We start from the raw sequence: 16173 nt of genomic DNA on the forward strand, positions 1-16173 counted from the left end.
GAAAAAACAGAATCGGGGAGGGGAACGATGACTCAAAATGCAGAAATAAGGGGGAGAAAACCCAAAATCCAGAAGAAAAAAACCCAAAATCCAGAAGAAAGGGGAGAAAACCCAAAATCGAGAAGGGGACAGGCTCCAAAACCCAGAGAAGGAGGAACAGAATGCTGAAATTCAGAAGAAAAGGGCAAAGAGCACCCCAAAATTCAGAAAAGCGCTCACCTCGTCGAAGCCCATCTTGTCGGGGACCTTGGGGGGGACCCAGACGTGGGGGGACGGCTCCGCCGGCGGGTGCTTCACTGCGGGGGGGGGCAGAGAGAAACCGGTTGCCGCAGCCCCCCCCGGGGCAGGGCAGGGCTGGGGGGGCTGGGAGGGGATTAACTAAACCCCCCCAGCCCCCCTCGAGCGTGCGAGCGCGTCCCCGTGCGAGGGGCGGGCGCCGTCGCTCACCCATGATCTCCAGCTGGACGTGCAGGAAGCTCTCGGCCTCGTCCCGCAGGCTGCTGTGGGAGCGCAGCGGCACCGGCAGGAACCCGTAAACCTCCCGGTTACAGACGAACGTCGGCACCTCTGCAAGTTAAACCCGGCTGGAGTCAAGCTGGGCCGGCGGGGAAGTTAAGCCAGGCTGAGGGGGTCAGCGCCAGGCTGAAGTTAAAGTCAGCGCCGGGCTGAAGTTAAAAAGTTGGCGCCGGGCTGAAGTTAAAAACTGTTTTAACGCTGAGCTGAAGTTAAAGTTAAGGCCAGCCCAGAGCTGAGGTTAAGGCCGGCCCAGAGCCACTGCAGCCCCAGAGCCGAGGTCAAGGCCAGCCCAGAGCCAAGTTTAAGGCCAGCCCAGAGCCATTGGCAGCCCAAAGCCAAGGTTAAGGCCAGCCCAGAGCTGAGGTTAAGGCCAGCCCAGAGCCACCAGCAGCCCCAGAGCCAAGTTTAAGGCCAGCCCAAAGCTGAGGTTAAGACCAGCCCAGAGCTGAGGTTAAGGCTGGCCCAGAGCTGAGGTTAAGGCCGGCCCAGAGCTGAGGTTAAGGCCGGCCCGGAGCCGAGGTTAAGGCCGGCCCGGAGCCGAGGTTAAGGCCGGCCCGGAGCCGAGGTTAAGGCCGGCCCGGAGCCGAGGTTAAGGCCGGCCCGGAGCCGAGGTTAAGGCCGGCCCAGAACCGAGGTTAAGGCTGGCCCAGAGCTGAGGTTAAGGCTGGCCCAGAGCTGAGGTTAAGGCCGGCCCAGAGCTGAGGTTAAGGCCAGCCCAGAGCCACCGACAGCCCCCCCCCACCTCACCTGCCTGGCGGCAGGAGAAGGCGAAGACGATGATGTCGTCGAAGGCCCAGGTGTAGTCGGGGTGCGGCGGGTAGAAGGCGAGCGCCCGCGACGCCTCCTTGCGCAGGTCCAGCAGGAAGGTGGAGTGCACCATGGGCACCGCGAAGCAGCCCCGGCGCTCCCGCTTCCGGATCGGCAGGTAGGCCGGCGTGCGCCGGTAGTAACCCTGGCAGAGACAGGAACCGACGGGGCCTCACGGCTCAGCCCCGCGACGGAAGGACGCGGCACCCGGGGGACCCGGAGGACCCGGCATCTGGAGAACGTGGCGCCCAGGGGACCCGGCACCCGGGGGACAGGGGACCCAGAGGACCCAGCACCCAGGGGATGTGGTGCCCAGGGGACCCGGCACCCAAGGGACCTGGCACCCAGGGGACCCGGAGCACCTGGCACCCAGGGGATGTGGCACCCAGGGGACCCGGAGCACCCGGCACCCAGAGGACCTGGCACCCAGGGGACCCAGAGGACTCAGCACCCAGGGGACCCAGAGAACATGGCACCTCAGGGACCTGGCACCCAGGGGACCCAGGGGACGTGGCACCCAAGGGACCCGGCACCCAGGGGACCCAGAGCACCCGGCACCCAGGGGACCCAGCACCCAGGGGACTCAGGGGATGTGGCACCCAAGGGACCCGGCACCCAAGGGACCCAGGGGACATGGCACCCAAGGGACCCGGCACCCAAGGGACCCAGGGGACATGGCACCCAAGGGACCCAGCACCCAGGGGACCCAGAGCACCTGGCACCCAGGGGACCCGGAGAACCCAGCACCCAAGGAACGTGGCACCCAGGGGACCCGGGGCACCCAGGGGACCTGGCACCCAGGGGATGTGGCACCCAGGGGACCAGGAGGACCCGGCACCCACCTGCGCCGTCATCCCGCACCAGAAGTTGGAGTAGGCGGCGCGCGAGTCCAGCATGGGAGCCACCACCGTCTTGTTCTCCGCCATGAGCAGCCCCAGGGTGTCGGGGTTGGTCAGGACGTTGTCGGCGTCCAGGAACTGCACCGAGGCGGCACCGTCGGCCCCCGGAACCGCAGCCGCGGTGCTGAGCCCCCCCCTCGGCCCCCCCCAAACCCCGGGAGCGGCGGGACCCCCTCACCAGCAGGTAATCGGCCCAGAGGGCGCGGGCGGACTCCAGCGCCGCCTGACGCAGCTTCATCACGTGCTCGTAGCGGGACGGGGACCAGTGCTTGGGGCCCTCCTCGTCGGGGTACGACCTGCGGACGGGGGGGGCTCCGTGCTGCCCTCCTGCCCCGGGACCCCCCCTGGCACCCCCAGCCCACAGGGACCCCCCCAAACTGGGGCATCTATGACCCACAGGGACCCCACACCCCCAGCCCACAGGGACCCCCCTGACCCACAGGGACCCCCCCCAAACCAGGGCACCTACGACCCACAGGGACTCCACACACCCCCCCCAGCACCCCCAGCCCACGGGGACCCCCCCTGACCCACAGGGACACCCCTGACCCACAGGGACCCCCCCCCCAAACCGGGGCACCTACGACCCACAGGGACCCCCCCCCGGCACCCCCAGCCCACGGGGACCCCCCTGACCCACAGGGACCCCCCCCAAACTGGGGCACCTACAACCCACAGGGACCCCACCCTGGGCAGGGAACCCCCAACCCACGGGGTTCCCCCCAACCCACGGGGACCCCCCGACCCACAGGGACCCCCCCCACAGGCAAGAGACCCCGAACACACAGACACCCCCCCCCCACCCAAACTAGGCACCCCAGCCCACGGGAAGCACCCCCCAACTCCCCCCACTGCCCACCGAGGCCTCCCCCCCTCCACGGGTGACACCCTGCCCCCCCCACACCCACTCACCGCGGCTCCTCCATGGGCCGCCACTCCACGCGGTGGTAGAGCCCCCGCACCCGCAGCAGCCACTCCCGCAGCAGCGCCGTCGTGTTGTCCACGCTGTGATCCACCGCCACCCTGCGTGGGCACCGACACGCGGACCCCATCAGCCCCCACCCGTGTCTCTCCCACACCCCACCTCCCCCCCCCCCAGGTCCCCGTGTCCCCCCCCCACGCCCCGTGCCCCTCCCACACCCCACCTCCCCCCCCCCAGGTCCCCGTGTCCCCCCCCACGCCCCGTGCCCCCCCCCATGCGTGTCCCCCCTCCCTGTGCCCCCCCTCCCACGCGTGTTCCCCACGCCCCGTGTTCCCCCGTGCTCCCCTCTCACGCATGTCCCCCCCTCCCCGTGTCCCCCCCACGCCCCGTGCCCCCCATATCCCCCCCGTGCCCTCCCTCCCACGCGTGTCTCCCCCTCCCCCCATATCCCCCCTCCCACGCGTGTCTCCCACTCCCCGTGCCCCCCCATATCCCCCCATGCCCTCCCTCCCACGCGTCTCCCCCTCCCCCATATCCCCCCTCCCACGCGTGTCCCCCCTCCCCATGTCCCCCCCACGCCCCGTGCCCCCCCTCCCACGCGTGTCCGTGTCCCCCCCCCCCCACCACAGCGCCGTCCGCTCCTTGGGGTGCCGCAGCCTTTCCAACGCTCCCAGCGTGACGGGTAAGGCGTGGGCCGCGTTCCGCGCTAGCAGCGCTATGGTCACCCGAGGGGGGAGCAAGGCCGACTCGGGGTTCCAGCGCTCCTCGGGGAAGTACCCGCCCGCCGGCCCCGGCCCCGGCCCCGCCGCCAGCGCCAGCAGCAGCAGCGGCCACGGCCGCGCCGCCGCCATCCTGGGCCGCCCGCGGCTCCGCCCCGCCTGGCCACGCCCCCCGCCTGGCCACGCCCCCCGCCTGGCCACGCCCCCCGCCTGCGAGCAGACCCCTCTATGGATAGAGGCCGCGCTGGCCACGCCCCAAAGTGGGCGGAGCGCTGTGGCCACGCCCCAAAGTGGACGGAGCGCTGTGGCCACGCCCCCATGGGCAGCCCCATGTGGCCACGCCCCCCGCAGCCCACGCTCTCCCCCCCCCCCCCCGTTGTGGTGCCCCGGGGGGGCTTTGCCCACCCCCCCCCCCCAGCACACTCCACACACGTGTCCGCCATTTCCAATCGCTCCGTTCTTCACCGGTGGCTCCATCCGTACCCCTCCCCCCCCCCCCCCCCCCGCCACCGGGACCCGCCGGCCACACACAGCGGGGGGGGGGGGGCACAAACCGGGGGGGGTCACAAACCGGAGGGGGGGGGTCACAAACTGGGACTGGGGGGGGTGACAAACTGGGACTGAGGGGGGGGGTCACAAACCGGAGGGGGGGGGTCACAAACTGGGACTGGGGGGGGTCACAAACTGGGACTGAGGGGGGGGGTCACACACCGGAGGGGGGGGTCACAAACTGGGACTGGGGGGGGGGGGGGTCACACACCGGGGGGGGTCACAAACTGGGACCGGGGGGGGGTCACGCACCATGGGGGGGGTCACACCGGGGCTGGGGGTGGTTAAACACCATGGGGGGGGTGTCACACACCGGGGGGGGGTTAAACACCCCGGGGGGGGTCACAAACTGGGACTGGGGGGGGGTCACACACCGGAGGGGGGGGTTACATCGTGGGGGTGGGGTTAAACACCCCGGGGGGGGGTCACACCTTGGGGGGGGGGTCACACCGGGGCTGGGGGGTTAAACACCCCGGGGGGGGTCACACACCGTGGGGGGTGTCACAGGGGGGCTGGGGGGGGGTCACACACCGGGGGGGGGGGGGTCAGACAGGGTCCGGTTCCGCCGCGGCCTCAGCCCATCTCCTCGTAGAGCGGCTCCTCGTCGCTCCCCCCCCCGGGGCCGGGGGCCACGTCGCGGCGCGATGCCCGGGCCAGGGCTGCAAGGGAAGGGGAGGGCGGCTCAGCACCACCCCCGCACCCCTCCGACACCCCCCCCCCCCCCGAAACGTCGCTTCCCACTAAAATCCTCCAAATTCTCCAAATTCCCAAAATCTGGCTTGCCCGTGAATGACGCGGACCCCTCTCGCCCCGTGACGTCGTAGCCCCACAATGAGACCATTTTTCCACGCTCCCCGCCCCCGCTGCGGTTTTCCAGCGATGGGGGGGGGGGGGGAAGAAAACGGGCAGGAAAAAAAAAAAATTCAGCTTTGGGGAGCGGAGCGAGGGCAAACGTCTGGAAAGGAACTTGGACGGAATCTGCCGTTTGACAGCTAAAAAAAAAAAAAAAAACCCCAAAAACCCCAAACTCAACCCAAAAAAGCGGCAATTTCAACTTGGTGGCTGTAAATATTTTGACGGGGGATTTTTTTTTTTGTTTTGGGGTTTTTTTGGGTTTTTTTTTTTTTCCTCCTGCCCCCCCTCACCTTTGCCGACGGCCCGCAGCAGCACAGCCAGGACCGTCTCTTCGTAAACGTTCTCCAGGTTAACGATGTCGCTGAAGTCGGCGAACACGAAACTCTCGTACCGCGGCAGCTCCTAACCGCGACGGGACAACGCGGCGACGACGACAACGGCGTCAGCGACATCCCGGCGAACCGGGAGGCTGCGAAACCAGTCGCCGGGATGGGAAGAATTGAGGGGAAATGGGTAAAGCTCCCCCCTGCCCCCCCCCCAAAAAAAAAAAAAAAAAGAAAAAAGAATCGAGCGGGGCAAGACCAGAGGCTACGGTAGCGCCCTCGGATCCCGTTTTCCCCGTGGCAGAGCGCCCGTCGCCGCCAAAAAAAACCACACACACCCCCCCACACACACCTCGGGGAGGGGGGGACTCGATCCGGCCAAGCGTTCTGGCACGGTAAAAGGGAAAAAAAAAAAAAAAAAAAAAAAAGGGAATAAAATCTAAATAAAGGAGAAGGTTCTGGGAAAGAGCGCGAGACAGAACACGGCTTGTGGCGGCGCGGAGGTTTTCGGGATGCCGTCTGCGGAGAGAGCTGCGGTTTGGCAGCCGGGATTCAAAGCTCTTTTCTGTTCTGCGGGTCCCGAGCGCCAGGACGCCGGCGGGAGGGGAAGGGCTACGCCGGGAGAAAGAGTCGCTTTTTTTCTCGCCGAACTAAAACCCGTTTGTTTCAGCCCGTTTTCCGCTACCCCCGTCCCGCTGAGTCCCGGCCGTACCAGTTTACAGCCGGATTCCAAATGTTTCAACAAAAAAGGGAGAAAAATCCGGATCAGCCAGTCCCGAGTGAAACGTTCCCGGAGGGAGGCGCTGTCGTAGTCAAATTTCTGCAATTAAAAGTCAAAAGAGGAGCGGTACGTTTGCGACGACGTCGCGTCTGCGGCGCGAGAGCAACGCAGGGAAGAGGGGAAAGGGAGGGAAGCGGCGAAACGTGGGAAAGGGGCGAAACGCCGGAAAGGGGTGAAATGCGGGAAAGGGGGCGAAATGCGGGAAAGGGGGCGAAATGCGGGAAAGGGGGCGAAACGCCGGAAAGGGGGCGAAACGCTGGAAAGGCGACAAAACGCCGGATAAGGGGTGAAATGTGGGAAAGGCATCGAAACACCGGAAAGGGGCCGAAACGCCGGATAAGGGGGCGAAACGCCGGAAAGGGGGCGAAACGCCGGATAAGGGGTGAAATGTGGGAAAGGCATCGAAACACCGGAAAGGGGGCGAAACGCCGGACAAGGCACCGAAACGCCGGAAAGGGGCGAAACAGGGAAAGGCGTCGAAACGCCGGAAAGGCGTCAAAACACCGGAAAGCGGGGCGATTCAACAAAAAGCCGCCCAAACCCGAAACGCAGCCGAATAAAAGCCACGGCGCGCGTCCGCGCGAGCCGCCCCTCACCTTCAGCACCCGCTCTTTGACTTTGGCCAGGGTTCGGGCGAGCTGGCGGGGGCTCTGCGCCCGGGCGAGGTGCTGCTGTGCGAGCTGCTGGAAGGTGTGGGTGGCGTTCTGCATCAGCTGCGAGGTAAAAGCCCGCTGAGCGCCGGAGCGACGCGCAGGATGGCGCTCCTCGTCCCACCGCACCCCCCCAGCCCTGTCGCGAGTCCCTTCCTCCTCCGTTAGCCGACTTGGTTTAAAAACCCCCAAAAAGAAACGTTTTTGGACCTTTGCTTTGTGGCTTTTTTTGGGCGGCTCGGGGAAAACCGGAGCAGGAGGAAGGGAGCGAGGGGCCGAGGCCCGCGGCGTCGCGTGTCCCCCCTCCCCGTCCCCGAGCGTCGCCCGCTTACTTGCTGCATGAGGTTCTGCGCGCCGAGGACCAGGCCGGTCGCGCCGCGGAAGCCGAACCGCTCCTCGAGCTCTCGCAGGCTTTCTCGGTACGGGTCGGTCTCCTCGTAGCACGGGTGCATGACGTCGGGCTGCCAGGACGTTCTCCCCAGCGTCACGAGCTGCGTCAGAGCGGCAGCGTCGCTCAGGCGCCGCGTGGCGTCCCCCTTCCTTCCGCGTTCCCGCTTTCCCCCACCGTTCCCGTTCCCACGTTACCTCCTTCCGCAGGATGGCGACCGGAGAGCTCCGGACGAGCCCGATCATCTCATCAACCCTCTGGGCGAAGAGCGAGCGAACGGCTTCGACTCCCGAGCTGACGGGACGCGCGAGTTCCTCCGTCACGCGGTCCAGGTGAGGCTCCACGCCCCGGCTGCACCACGACTCCGCCGGGATCCGCACCACGGCTGCCAAAACCGAAAGCTGCGGGACTCCCAGCGGGAGGAAAACGCCACCCGAGACCTCCCAGCCCTTCTTTATCGCACCCGAACCCGCCGTAGCTGTCGGTCCGAGGTTCCCCCGAGAACGCTGACCCCCAGCCGGCACTTTGCAAACTACAGGCGGACAAATTCCACGGATTTATCCGGTTTGGTTTGAAACCGCGTTATTTTTTTGCCTTTTATCCCCCGCCGTTCGCCCAACCTTGGAGTTTGCCGGCGATCTGATCCTTCAATGTCAGCATCTGATCCAGGTCGGGGCGAATTTTCTTCTCCAGCTCGAGGTGTAGTTTTTCCTTCTCCTTCTGAAAACCTTGGAATTCGCTGGAGATTTCGCTGAGGACCAGGGTATAAACCTCCTGCAGAAACTGGGTGCCCGATACGGAGCGAGCGGACCAGAGAGAGAAGGAATAAAGGAGAGGTAAGAGGCACCGCCGCAGGCAAAGTTTGGAAACCTTTCTGTTTCCTGGCCCGTTTCGGGGCTCCCCACGGAAGAAAACCCCACGTCCCATCCCCGTCACGCTCCTAAAATTCTTTGACTCCTCCGGCTTCGTTTCACCCAACCCAAATATCAAGTAATTAATCCGCGCGTCTCCGGTACGACCGTTCCCTCGCTGTCGACGGGCAGAACCGGCCGCGCCGCTCACGCGCCGCGACATTCCCTGGTTTTCACTCCAGCGCTTCCCTGGGTAAGCGGCCTCAGAACGGAGCTTTTTCGTCAAATCGTTCTTTCTTTGGTACGTTTATACCCGACGCTCGGCACGGCCCCGGCTTTCGGGTGCCGCCGACGCCCCGGGCGTTCACCTGGAGCCAGAGCTGCCGCCGCCTCCGCTCCGAGCCTCGGATGCTCGGGAGCACCTGAGCGCGCAGCACCGGCAGCAAATCCTCCATCAGCACGTTTCCGAGGATCTAAAAGCCAAAACAAACGGGCTGAAACCACCTCGGAGCAAAAAACCTTGTTGGAAACGCTCCGGTCTTAAAACGCTTTACTGACCTCGGGTTCCGGCCCCAGGAGAAGATCCCCCGCTCCGTAGCGGCCTCTCTCTTGCCTGTAAAACCGCACGGCTTGGAGGAACGCTTCCGCTTCCAGGGAATCCCTCCTCTGTAATTCTGAGGACAAAGGACGAGTTTAGTATCGCGTCGTTCCCCCCCCCCGCCCCGGTGACGTTTAATCGAGGACACGCAGAGCAATTCCCACCAAACCCAGGCGGAACGGCGGGAACGCGACGGCTAAAAACTATTCCGAGCGAAAATAAAGGCTCCAACGTGGTGGGATCCCGAGGGCGGAGAGCTCTCGGACCTCGCCGCTTCGTCGGGCGGCGCTGATCCGTTTCGGCAGCCTCACCCGTACTGCGGTAGCGAACGGCGTCCCCGAGAGCGGCTCTCCAGATCCGTCGCGATCCCGCCGAGGCTGCGCAGAAGCAGAAGTGCCTCCGGAAAGGATGGTAGAGGAAAAACAGAAACTCTCCCGGCGGATCGGCGAAGGGGCTGCCACCTCGGGGAGGAAGAGGAGAGGAAGAAGAGCAACGCGCGGGTACAATTTTAAATTAATTCTCTGTAAAGTCTCGGAAGTTTCCCGAGCGGGTAAGGCCGTCGTTTGGATTTTAATTCGGAAACGGCAGTTTACAGACAAAGGAAAACGCCGTCCTTCGAGAGCGCTCCGAGGCGCGCTGCGACTCAGCCACTCGTTAGGAAACGAGGGGATCGCGTGCCGCCAGGCGTCAAGGCAGGGAAATGGGATCGGCCGTGGGTTTGGGGTTTTTTTTTTTTGGTTTCTTTAGCGTTATCAGACCCAACAAACAGGAGTTTCGGTGCAACGCTGCCGACAGCGAGAACCGCTCGTAGGGGAGGAATACAAACGCTTTGCTCCGGGAACAAATCGGTACGTAAAGCCTCGCTTCCTTTTTAACCTGCACCTGCAGCACGCTGGAAGGAGCCCAACGCCATTAAATTTTTTGAGCTTAAACGGTGCCATCCGTAATTTAAAAAAAACCAAGGGTAATTTACAACCGTTCGCAACCCGATATAAATTCTTTTACAGGAGGCAACTAATAAAAGCCAGAGGGCTGCACGCCGAAGAGCTGAACGGAGAAAACAATTTGAAATGAATCCCAGCCGCTGGCAACGTTTCTCTGCAGCTGCTTCTGGTTTCGTGCCGCTCGAGTTTAAAGTTTTCGCTTTCCAGCTGGCCGAGAAAAGCCGCGCGGGCTGCCGGCAGCCCCGAGCACAGCTGTCTGCCGGGGAAGAGGCCAGAGGAAGCGGAGAAACAAGGAAAACAACGGATTTAACTGCGCGAAAGCACCGAGTTTGGGTGACGCCAGCGAGTTTAGCCCCGAGGGTTACGGCTCTGCCTACGCGTAAGGAAGTTTTTTGGGCGTTTTCCGGCGCAAAGCCTCTCGGCCGGACGCGGAACCGGCCTCGCGCGTTCATCTCGCGCTCCTCACGCGCGCCACGGAATTACCCGCGAGCCCTCGGCACAGATCGGCGAGCGATTCGGCGTATTCGCTCGGCGAAGACAGCAGCCGGTAGCCAGAGAGAACGGTGGAGCCTCTGGGCTGGCAGCCTGTCCTCAGGGCCTGGAAAAGAAATCGAAGGGGGAACCCTCAGGAAACCGGAGCGAATTTTAAAGGAAAAACGGAAAATCTGTGGAGGGAGAACTGTCGTTCAGCCGTGCGGGTGGGAAGCGGCAGGCTTTCACGTGAGCGTGCAGGCAGCGCGCGGCCCAGAGAGGATTTCGTGAGGCACGACCACAAAAAAAATCCTCAATTTTACGGCCTCCGCAGCAGGAGCACGTTTACCTCTTCGCTTTCGAACCACTGCAGGGTAAAATCTCCGAGCAGAACGAAGTAATTCTCCTGCCAGCTACGGGAATCGCCGTCATACTGGGAGAGCAATCCATCGTGCAGAGCGGCGTCGGGCGGCCCCGGGAGCTGAGGACACAGGAAAAAAAAAGAACCGGAAAACCTCAGCAAAGGTGCAAAGCGTCGGCGCTGCGGGGAGACGGAGCTGCTGGCGTGTACCCAGGGCGGGAGCCGGCCCGGCTGAGAGCTTCTGCTAGGAGCGCTGTAGAAAGAGCAGCGAGAAGCGGTTGGACACGGACATCTAGCGGTGAAAAGCAAAGGGAGAGGGTTGCGATCAGCGGCGCGGAATCCAGCCGGGGACCTGCAGCGAGCGGCGTGCCCCCGGGGTCAGCACTGGGTCCGATCCAGCTCGAGATATTCATCGACGAGCCGGGCAGGGGACAGAGCGCACCCCGCGGCGAGCTGCTGGTGACGCCAAACTGGGAGGGAGGAATAACCCCAGTAAGCGGGACAGGTTGGGGGTGACCTGCCGGGAAGCAGCGCTGCGGAGAAGGACCTGGGAGTCCCGGCGGACACCAAGCTCTCCGCGGCCAGGGAGATGTGCCCGCGCGGCCAAGAAAGCCGACGGCGTCCCGGGGTGCGTCGAGAACGTGGCCAGCAGGTCGAGGGAGGTTCTCCTCCCCGTGGTGAGGCCACAGCTGGAGTTCTGTGTCCAGGGCTGGGCTCCCCAGTTCCAGACAGACTGGGAACTACTGGGGAGAGTCCAGCGGAGGGCTCTGAGGATGAGGAGGGGCCTGGAGCATCTCTGGTGTGAGGAAAGGCTGAGAGAGCTGGGGCTGGTTAGCCTGGAGAAGGCTGAGAGGGGATCTGATAACGAGGGGATCTGATAACGCTTATCAGTAGCTAAAGGGCGGGCGTCTAGATGAGGGCCAGACTCTGCTCAGTGGTGCCCAGCGACAGGGCAAGGGGCAACGGGCACAAACTGGGACACGGGAAGTTCCACCTGAACACGACGAAAAACTTCTTCCCTCTGGGGGTGACCGAGCGCTGGGACAGGGGGCCCAGAGCGGTTGTGGAGTCTCCTTCTCTGGAGAGATTCCAAACCCGCCTGGGCGCCGTCCTGTGCGACCTGCTCTGGGTGATCCTGCTCTGGGTGATCCTGCTCTGGCACGGGGGTTGGACGAGACGATCCCCAGAAGTCCCTTCCCACCCCCAGCAGTCTGAGATTCCGTGCGAGATAAACCAACCCACGTCTTCCCGTCCGTAGGAGGACGGACGCCTCCGAGACAAGATCGAGCTTGGCGCTAAGCGTTCCTCGAGGAGATCGCTCCGGGCTTTTACCTCGCTGGGCAGGAGCTGCGGGGCCGGTTTGCCGTGGGGGTCCAGCTCCCCCGAGACGCGTCTCAGAAGAGCGGTCGCCAGCTGCCTCCGGTAATAGGGCACAAAGTTCTTCACGGTGGCGTCCGCGCGACCTGCGGGCGGAGGAAGAACAGAGCCGGGTTCGGGAAGAGCCCTCCCCCTCCCAGAGGAGGTTGCTCGTTGGTTTTAATTAGCGTTTTTTCTTCTCTAAGAACAGCAGCGGAAGTCGAGCACCGAAGCACGAAGCAACCCCTCCGCATCTCAAGAATTTTATTTGCGCTCTTTATTTCTCGCGCCCGTCGCGGGAACCCGCTCGCTTTGCCGCCCCGGGAACGCGGTCAGCGCAGCACGGGAAGGCGTCCGCTCGAAAAGGAACGGAGACGTCAAGAGGGTCTGAGCCTAACCGAAATTTAAAAAGCCTTTTACGTGCCGCTGCTGCCCCTAACGCCTCTTCTGCCAGCTGGAAAGACGGCAGACACCGCCCGGGGAGCCCGCCGCAACTCACCGCAAACCGGATTTATGTTTTCCCCCTCAAAAAAAAAAAAAGCAACAGGGAGAAAAAGCGGTTTCTCACCTCTCAGATACCTGCGTTGCCTCCCGCTCAGAGAGCTCGAACACTTTCCTCCCATCTTCGGCCTCAGCACGCTCGCTGCCGGCCGGGCGCCGATGCCGGGGACGGAGGGGCCACGCGCCACATGCCGGCTTCCAGCTTCTCCGCCCGGCAGCGCTTTTCTGTCTCGCTCCCCTCCAGATCATCGGCTCGGAAATATTCAAATAAAGTCTCGTATCGACCCCCTCCGCTCACAAAATAATCCTTAAAGGGGCAGCGGCACCTCTGCCGCTCCCCACGCAGTTTCACCACAAGTTTCGTGTGCCGAAACGGCACCGATTCGGTTTCTGATTTATTTTTGAGACTGGGCGGATTCGTGCTCGGAGGGTCCTGCTTTCGCAGCGGGACGACGCTAGCTCAGTCTCTGTTTCCATCCTAGAAATAATTCCTGATTACCATTCGTTAATTAACGCAGAAACCATTCAAAACGAGGCCGCCGCCGCCTCGTCCCCCTCTCGCTACCGCCTGCACAAGGCGCCCCACAACCGAACGAGGGAAATTCAGGCCCGAGTGGGATCCGACAAGGGGATTTTTCGGAGTTATTTCCAAATTCGAGCGCGTTATCGTGGAAACGGCCCCGCTCGCTGCTGCGCCTGCACCTGCTCGCGCTTCCCTAATCGAGCTGAACGAAATCTGCTATTTGCACCATTACGCAACCGGCGGTTTTCGATACCCCGCGGGACGGGCAGGAACAGGAAACTCTGAGCAGAAATATCCAGCGTTTGCATCAACCCCCGGGCTGGGCAAACAGCCCAAATGCTTTTAATACAAGGAAATCAACGGGGGTTTAGGAAAAGTCACAAAACCAGACGGAAAAAGCTTTCGGAATCGCTGAGGGGTAACGCGGCGGTTTCCGCGGACTCGGCATCGCGGATCGGACGCGCGGTTTCGGACTCACGTTTACAAAACCATCTCGTTAAAACTTGCGTCGTTTGTCAGGTCCGAGAACGGGGAATCGTGTTACTTCAACTGTTACTTTAAAACGGCTTTAGGTTTTCGTTTCAAAGTCTACGTCCGCATCCATCGCCTTTCCTGGCGCGCTTCGTGTTTTTAAGGTGCCGCAGCTCGGCTACTGGGCCGATCCGAACGTGATTTTAATATTTGACTCACAAATCCTGATGCTTTCTGCCTGAATTTCCGTAAAAGCGGTTTCAGAGATACCGAGAACAGCTTCGCAGCTCCCAGAATCTCTCTGTACCCCCAGGGAGAGGAGAAAAGTCACCTGCCTTTTCCGACTCAGCTCTGTCACCCGTCCACACAGGAACGCCGCGCGATCTCGGAGCGTTCTTCATTCCTGAAAGCTAAAACCTCACCGCTACGCACGCGAGCGCGCAAAAAAACAGGCAGGAAGGAGCCGCCGCCGCCGAGTTTTAGGCAAGAACTAAAGCGCAGTTAAAGTCAGGATTAATAAAGGCAAATCCGACAAACCAGCGAGGGGAAAGGGAGCGTCACCCTACAGCCAGGGCTGTCCGTCCGTCCTCGCATCGCCGACGCCGTGACACCCCAAATCTGCTCCCCCCCGTCCCTCCTTTATGGAAGAGCGCGGCCGGGTGAAACAAAAAAAAAAAAAGAAAACCATGAGTGGAAGAGCTGAAATCCATCCGTTTAATTATCGCACGTCCCTTTCACGTCACGGCGACCAAAACCAACCGCGTGACGCCGTCGCCGTGCGCGACTCCAGCCTGGCCCCCACCGAACCGAAGGAATTACGGCGTGGAGATTTGCGCTCGGCAAAGCACCGTTTGTTCTAGAAAGAGGATTAAAAAAAAAAAAAAATCACGTTTTGTGCCACAATTCGAGCGCTACGATCAGACGTGGCGTTCTTCACCCGGAATGTCGCGCAGCCAGCGCCGCGGTATCGTCGCCCAGGCCCGGCCGCGGTCGGCTCTACAAGACGGAATGTTTCTCGACAGGAAGGGTCAGCTCCTTGGCTGCCGACTCGTCCAAGAACCAGTGCAGCTGCCCGGAGCGAGGCCGGACACGCGCAGCAGGAAGCGGATTTTCCTCGTCGCCCTCCAAAATGCGCTGTCGGGAGAGAGGGAACGGCGTCTCAGCCGAGCGGTCGGCAAAAAGGAATCGCAAACCGCACCTAAAACGCTTCAGCGGTTGACTGAAGTCGCTCGCTCCCCCCAAAACACCTCGGATTTTCGTTACAAAGACGAACGGTTTGGGTCCGAACCTTTAAAACCGCAGCTTTGCCTTCCCCCGTAGCCACAAACACGACCATCCGCGCAGCGTTCAGCACGGGCAAGGTTAACGTTATTCGCTCCGGCGGCGGCTTCGGAGAGTCGGTGATAGCAGCAACTATTTTCTCATTCTCCTATCGGAGTGAAAAACCCGTGAAAAGAGGGGAAACGCCGAAGCCGGGCAGCAATCCGGGCTCTGACCACAAACGAGGCGAGCGACAGCTACTGAGGGCGACCGAGGATCCTCGGCCCTTCCGCACCACCCCAGTCAAGATTTCCTTTTTTTTTTTTTTTCCCCCTCCCCCCGAAACTCCCCAACTCGGGAGAAACGTAAAAGAAAGCAGCAGGGGGATAAGTCAACTTCGACGGGGTTTGGTTTTGGTTTTTTTTTTCCCCCCTCCCTCTTTACTTTATAAACCACAACGCCCCCAAATCGGGAAGCGCCGCGCTGACGCTATTTGTGAATCACTGCTGAAAATACGGGGGTAACGGCATCCCCACGGTCGCTCGCGGGAGCCCGAGCTCACCTGGAGCAGGGGGTGGCCGGGGAAGAGGGAGCAGGTGTGTCCGTCCGGCCCGACCCCCAGCACCACCAGGTCGAAGACGGGCACCTCCTCACCCGGGAAAACCTGCGGGAAGGACGGGAGGTAGAGCCGGGGCGGGGAAACACGTTCTTCCCGCGGACCCCCAGCCTCCCCCGGAGCCGGTACCTGGCGGAGCTGCTCGGCGTAGTCGGCGGCGGCGGCGGCGGGGGGCAGCCCGGGGGTGAGGGTCAGCACCCGCGGCCCGGGGCCGGGCAGCCGCGGCAGCAGCTGGGCCTGCGGAGAGGGGAGGGGGCGGGCGGTGAGCAGGGCAGGGCAGGGCAGGGCGGCAGGACTCCGCCGGCCCGGCCCCGCTCACCTCGTAGGCCCCGGCGGTGCTTTCCGGGTGCTCGGGCGGCACCAACCGCTCGTCGCAGAAGGCCACCAGCCAGCGGGCCGGAGCGGCGGGGCCTGCGGCGGCGATAACGGCGGGCAGGTCCCGGGAGAGGATCCCAACCAGGCTCCCTCCCGAGAGACCCAGCGAGAAGCGCCCGCCGGCCGCCGCCGCCACCGCCCGCTCGGCCACCAGCTGCGCCAGGGCCGGGCCCAGCTCCTGCGGCGACGGGAACACCGAGACGCGGCGGGACGCGGCGGCGGCGGCCATGGCGGCGGCACTACGGGAAGCGGCGCACCGGAAATGACGCTCCCAACGCGCCGCGCTGTTGCCTAGCGACCCGCGGCCTAGGCCTCCCCCGAGCCCCGGCCTCGCGTCCCGGCGCAGGCGGAAGAAAGGAGGCCGAGACGGGCCGAGCTCGCACTGCTTTACCCCGGCCCTCGCTTTTCCACGATCTAAGCACAACCGCCCAGCGCCT

At 63.3% G+C, this 16173-nt stretch overlaps 3 protein-coding genes across 5 annotated transcripts; all 3 read right to left on the bottom strand.

The window, feature by feature from the left end:
• Nucleotides 1-8: 8 nt before the first annotated feature.
• COLGALT1 (collagen beta(1-O)galactosyltransferase 1) lies at nt 9-4031 on the bottom strand. Its single transcript, XM_054808077.1, has 7 exons — nt 3769-4031; nt 3135-3245; nt 2401-2518; nt 2166-2300; nt 1264-1468; nt 448-567; nt 9-296 (listed from the first exon to the last, which is right to left on the bottom strand). The coding sequence occupies exons 1-7, from the start codon at nt 3993-3995 to the stop codon at nt 172-174; spliced, it is 1041 nt and encodes a 346-aa protein (XP_054664052.1). The 5' UTR covers nt 3996-4031; the 3' UTR covers nt 9-171.
• Nucleotides 4032-4785: 754 nt separating this feature from the next.
• NIBAN3 (niban apoptosis regulator 3) lies at nt 4786-14373 on the bottom strand. Of its 3 annotated transcripts, none has more exons than XM_054808074.1 (17): nt 14245-14373; nt 13817-14122; nt 13493-13719; nt 12559-12969; nt 11967-12097; nt 10623-10754; nt 10286-10400; nt 9170-9319; nt 8819-8934; nt 8629-8733; nt 8030-8192; nt 7607-7794; nt 7354-7512; nt 6968-7084; nt 6303-6410; nt 5558-5669; nt 4786-5071 (listed from the first exon to the last, which is right to left on the bottom strand). In XM_054808074.1, the coding sequence occupies exons 4-17, from the start codon at nt 12611-12613 to the stop codon at nt 4986-4988; spliced, it is 1737 nt and encodes a 578-aa protein (XP_054664049.1). In that variant the 5' UTR covers nt 12614-12969; nt 13493-13719; nt 13817-14122; nt 14245-14373; the 3' UTR covers nt 4786-4985. The 3 variants fall into 3 exon arrangements, 2 of the variants coding, with proteins under 2 accessions (XP_054664049.1, XP_054664050.1); XR_008574501.1 differs by having other exon boundaries at nt 5035-5071; nt 5558-5736; XM_054808075.1 differs by lacking the exon at nt 6968-7084.
• On the bottom strand, nt 14177-16140 carry PGLS (6-phosphogluconolactonase). Its single transcript, XM_054808076.1, has 5 exons — nt 15681-16140; nt 15491-15598; nt 15308-15409; nt 14774-14914; nt 14177-14619 (listed from the first exon to the last, which is right to left on the bottom strand). Exons 1-5 carry the CDS (start codon nt 15963-15965, stop codon nt 14482-14484), a joined length of 774 nt encoding a protein of 257 aa, XP_054664051.1. The 5' UTR covers nt 15966-16140; the 3' UTR covers nt 14177-14481.
• Between the last annotated feature and the right edge of the window lie 33 nt (nt 16141-16173).

Source organism: Grus americana, chromosome 33, assembly GCF_028858705.1.
Source record: "Grus americana isolate bGruAme1 chromosome 33, bGruAme1.mat, whole genome shotgun sequence".
Lineage (NCBI taxonomy): Eukaryota > Metazoa > Chordata > Aves > Gruiformes > Gruidae > Grus > Grus americana.

Bases quoted from the DNA above. Each gene is read 5' to 3' on its own strand.
- PGLS (XM_054808076.1), bottom strand. From the start codon at position 15,965: ATGGCCGCCGCCGCCGCGTCCCGCCGCGTCTCGGTGTTCCCGTCGCCG. The intron at 15,599-15,680 runs GTGAGCGGGGCC...CCCTCTCCGCAG, and splicing joins GCACCGCCGGGGCCTACGAG to GCCCAGCTGCTGCCGCGGCT. The intron at 15,410-15,490 runs GTACCGGCTCCG...TCCTTCCCGCAG, and splicing joins ACGCCGAGCAGCTCCGCCAG to GTTTTCCCGGGTGAGGAGGT.
- COLGALT1 (XM_054808077.1), bottom strand. From the start codon at position 3,995: ATGGCGGCGGCGCGGCCGTGGCCGCTGCTGCTGCTGGCGCTGGCGGCG. The intron at 2,301-2,400 runs GTGAGGGGGTCC...GCCTCGGTGCAG, and splicing joins TCTGGGCCGATTACCTGCTG to TTCCTGGACGCCGACAACGT. The intron at 1,469-2,165 runs GTGGGTGCCGGG...TGTCTCTGCCAG, and splicing joins GGTGCGGGATGACGGCGCAG to GGTTACTACCGGCGCACGCC.
- NIBAN3 (XM_054808074.1), bottom strand. From the start codon at position 12,613: ATGGGAGGAAAGTGTTCGAGCTCTCTGAGCGGGAGGCAACGCAGGTAT. The intron at 5,670-6,302 runs GTACGGCCGGGA...CGTCGCGGTTAG, and splicing joins TGGAATCCGGCTGTAAACTG to GAGCTGCCGCGGTACGAGAG. The intron at 5,072-5,557 runs GTGAGGGGGGGC...CTTCCCTTGCAG, and splicing joins GCTGCGGGCCGTCGGCAAAG to CCCTGGCCCGGGCATCGCGC.